This window comes from Monoraphidium neglectum, assembly GCF_000611645.1.
Source record: "Monoraphidium neglectum strain SAG 48.87 unplaced genomic scaffold scaffold04996, whole genome shotgun sequence".
NCBI lineage: Eukaryota > Viridiplantae > Chlorophyta > Chlorophyceae > Sphaeropleales > Selenastraceae > Monoraphidium > Monoraphidium neglectum.
Genome location: NW_014008634.1, coordinates 1 through 3,694, shown reverse-complemented (window position 1 = coordinate 3,694; position 3,694 = coordinate 1). Strand labels below are relative to the sequence as shown.

At 70.0% G+C, this 3,694-nt stretch overlaps 1 protein-coding gene across 1 annotated transcript; it reads left to right on the top strand.

The window, feature by feature from the left end:
* Nucleotides 1-60: 60 nt before the first annotated feature.
* MNEG_15064 (hypothetical protein) lies at nt 61-3,470 on the top strand (the record flags this gene model as incomplete). Its single annotated transcript, XM_014036465.1, has 7 exons — nt 61-99; nt 300-422; nt 649-1,245; nt 1,597-1,707; nt 2,104-2,250; nt 2,579-2,727; nt 3,035-3,470. 7 exons carry the CDS (start codon nt 61-63, stop codon nt 3,468-3,470), a joined length of 1,602 nt encoding a protein of 533 aa, XP_013891919.1.
* Between the last annotated feature and the right edge of the window lie 224 nt (nt 3,471-3,694).

The following is a 3,694-nucleotide window of genomic DNA, read 5'->3' as shown; positions in this document are numbered from 1 at the left end:
GAACCGCCGAGCGCGACGGGCGCTTTGCGGCTGGCCGCGCAGCTTTAGGGGGGGGGGGGTATGAGCAGCCTCGCGTTGGGCCTGCTGGGGCCCTTTCCCGTGTCAGGCTGTTGACAAGGCGGCCTCAAGGGCAGCCTCGGCGCCTTGGCCCGCCTTGATCCGTCCACTGCCGAGTCGCGCTGGCCTGCCCCCAGCCAAGAGCGCCGCTCGCCCCGCCGTGCCACGCCTGACATCCTACTTTCCCTCGAAAGCCACAACAACCACCCCCACCTCGACATCCTGTTGAACTTCGGCCGCAGGCGCTCCAGTATGTGAACCTTGCATTCTGCAAGCTCGGGCCGGCGGCCGCCGAGAGCCTCGGGCAGGCGCGTGGCGACGCCGCCGCCGCCACCGCCCGCCCCCGCCCTCCGCGCCCCCGAGCCGTGCGGCCTCCGACAGCAGCTGCTGCACGATTTTCGCTCGCGACCGGCCGCTCACCTTCCGCTCTGCACTTCCCTTGCATACGCCCCCCACGACCTGGCTTGATACAGCGTGACTGCACACACACACACACACACATACACACACACACACACATACACACACACATACACACATACACACAAATACACACACAACACACCCACACACGCGCGGCCCCTTCCACAGGCGCTGCTCTACGCCTGCCAGCTCCGCGTCCTCGCCGTATCCTTGTCCGAGCTCCCCCCCGCCGCCGCCCGCACGCTCGCCGCCGCCGCGCGCCGCCTGTCGCCGCCGCCGAAGCAGCCGCCGTCGCTTGAGTGCCACCTGCAGGCGGGGACGGTGCGGGTGGCGGGGGTGGAGGCTCTTGAGCTGCTGTTGGTGGAGGATGAGGCGGCGCTCATAGCAGAGGCCTGGGGTGACGTCACCGGGGGCCCGAGCTTCGAGCCCTCGCCGCCGCCCGCGGCGGCCGCCGCGGCCCCTGCTCCCCAGCAGCAGCAGCAGCCGCAGCAGCAGCAAGAGTTGCAGCAGCAGCAGCAGCAGCAGCAGCAGCAGCAGCAGCAGCCCGCGTGCGGCCCCTGCTGCGCCGACGCCGGCGACGGCGGCGACGGCGCTCCGCCCGGCCCGGCGCTGGGGCCGGGGCCGGGGCCGCGGCTGGCGCTGGTGGTCTGCCAGTCCGAGGCGGCGGCGTGCCTGGCGCGGGTGCCGGATGTTGTTGGGGACATGGACACGTTAGATCTTTCTGGGCTGGGCCTGGGGAATGCGGGGGCTTACGAGATCGCACAGGTGAGGGGGGCGGGAGGCCATGGGACCAGCGAGTGTGCGCGCGAGTGCGCGCGCGTGTGCGTGTGTGTCTGTGTGTATCTGCTGTGTACAGAATGCTGTGTACAGAACCCTGGGCCGGTTTGCATTTTGCAGCAGCTCCCAAGGGGTCCAGGGTGGTGCGTTCAGCACGCCAGCCGTAGCCCAGCAACTCGTCGCCGCCGCCACTGCGCCAGCGGGGCCCTCGCGCCTTGAACGACGCCGCAACCCTCCCGTCACGCCGCGACCGCCCTTATGGCCCCCAATCCTCCGCTCAACTTCTTGTGCCCGCCCGCCTGCCGGTGCCCGCGAAACCGGCCCGCCCCCCAAAAACAGACCCTGGCCGGCGACCCCCCCTTGCGGCGTTTGGTGCTGGCGGACAACAACATCGGCATGGAGGGCGCCGCGGCGCTGGCGGAGGCGCTGCGCAGCAACGCGGCGCTGCAGGTGCGGGCCCCGCGGGCGTGTGTTGACCAGCGGGCGCGGCTGTCGGCACATGCACCCGGCTGCCACGGCGCCTGTCGTGGGTTTGCCCCCTAGTGGGGTGCTCCCATGTCTGCCATAGAGCGCCGCTTGGCATGCGCTCAACAAGCATGCAGGATATCGTCATGTGTACGCGCGCGCGCGTGTTTGTGTGTGTATGTGTGTGTGTATGTGTGCACGCCCGTGTGTATGCACACTAAGCGCTTTGCGCCTGCTCATTATGTATATGTGATCAATCCAATGGTTTTCAATACAGGCTCCCGCACAACGCTGGGCCGCTGGGACCTCGGGGCCCCTCAGACATCCCTCACAGTCCGGGCCTCCTCCCCCTGCTCCCCCTCCGCTCCCCCCACCCCGCAGGAGCTGGACCTGAGCAGCAACGAATTCGACGACGCCGCGGCCGGCGCGCTGGCCGACGCCACGCGCGGCGCGCGGGGGCTGCGGCGTCTGGTGCTGCTCGGCAACAAGATCCCCTTCGACCTGGGCACCCTGCGGCAGCTGATGGAGGTGGGGGCCCTTTTGAGTTTGTGTGGTCTGGGACGGTGGGTTCTGGGCAGGCCGGTGGGGGGCCTGGATGGGGCAGGGTGCTTGGTGTCTGGTGCCTGGTCGCTCCACAAGCCACACGCATGCGCGGTCCGCTGCGACACACACACACACACACACACACACACACACACACACACACACACACACACACACACACACACACACGCGCGCGCGCGCGCGCATACCACTCTCTGCTCTCAACACACAACACTACACAACACTCACAACGCACAACACAACACACACACACACACACACACACCTGCAAACACACACTCTCTGCCCCCAGGCCGAGGCGTCCAGCGGCCACGTGCACCTGGTGCTGGTGGAGGACCCGCGGGAGGTGCTGGAGCGCCTGGCAGCAGCACGCGCACAGGATGGCGGCGCCGCGGGCGAGGAGGGCGGCGGCGCCGCTCAGCCGAGGGACGAGTACGCCAGGTGGGGCGCGGCTGCTGCGGCGCGGGAAACGCGGCCAGCCGTCGCGGCCGCCCTTGTGCGGACGCGCGCGGGGCTGTATTTTTTTTGGTGGCCGTCTTTGAAGGTGCCTCTGATTTTAGGGGCTCAGGACGGTGGTGGGGCCTGCAGTTGAGCACTTAGGAGCGCTGCAGCAGCAGGGTGAGGCGGTGCATAGGTGTCTGGTGGGCCGGTCCCACGGGCAGAGGGTAGGGGGGCTCTGGCCTGGGTGGTCTGCGTGATCTGTGATCCAAGATTCCAGATCTGAGGTCTGTGTCGCGCACCACCGCAGGGCGGCCGAGTTCTTCGAGCGTCAGGAGCAGCACCGGTCGGCGCGGCGCGCGCGGCGGCAGGCGCGGCAGCAGCGGGCCGCGGCCAAGGTGGCGGCGGCGGCAAAGGCCGCCGAGAGCCAGCAGGCGGCGCCGGCGGCGGCGCCGGAGCTGCCGCCCGGCGCGGCGTGGCAGGCGCCTCCGCCGGACCGTCCTCGCAGCCCATTTGCGGTTGAGGCACCGGCGCCGGCGCCGGCGTCTGAGGAGGGCGCGGCGGGGGCCGGCGGCGGCCTGGACCTCCGGGAGGGCAGCGGCAGCAGCGGCGGCTCGGGCGGCGGCGCTTCCGGCGGGTCGCCGCGGCGCGGCGCCGGGAGCCGCGCATCGTCGTCGGTTGCTGACGAGGACACCTGCGGCATCTGCTTCGACAATGACGACCACGTGGCCATCAAGTACTGGTGAGTGACGCATTACGCCGCGCGTCGCATCGCATGCTTTGACTGGTCAACAAGTCGCGACGTCGTCACAGCGCATGCTAGGGACCAGGGCCTGGGACACACCGCCTCTCGCCGGCGGTCGCGGCGCACGGGAGCCTGTGCCGAAGTCGCAGCCGTCGCTGCAGCGCCACTCGCCCGCGCGGCCCCTTGGCAGGCTGCCCCAACGCCCTGAGCACACGCCCCCCCCCC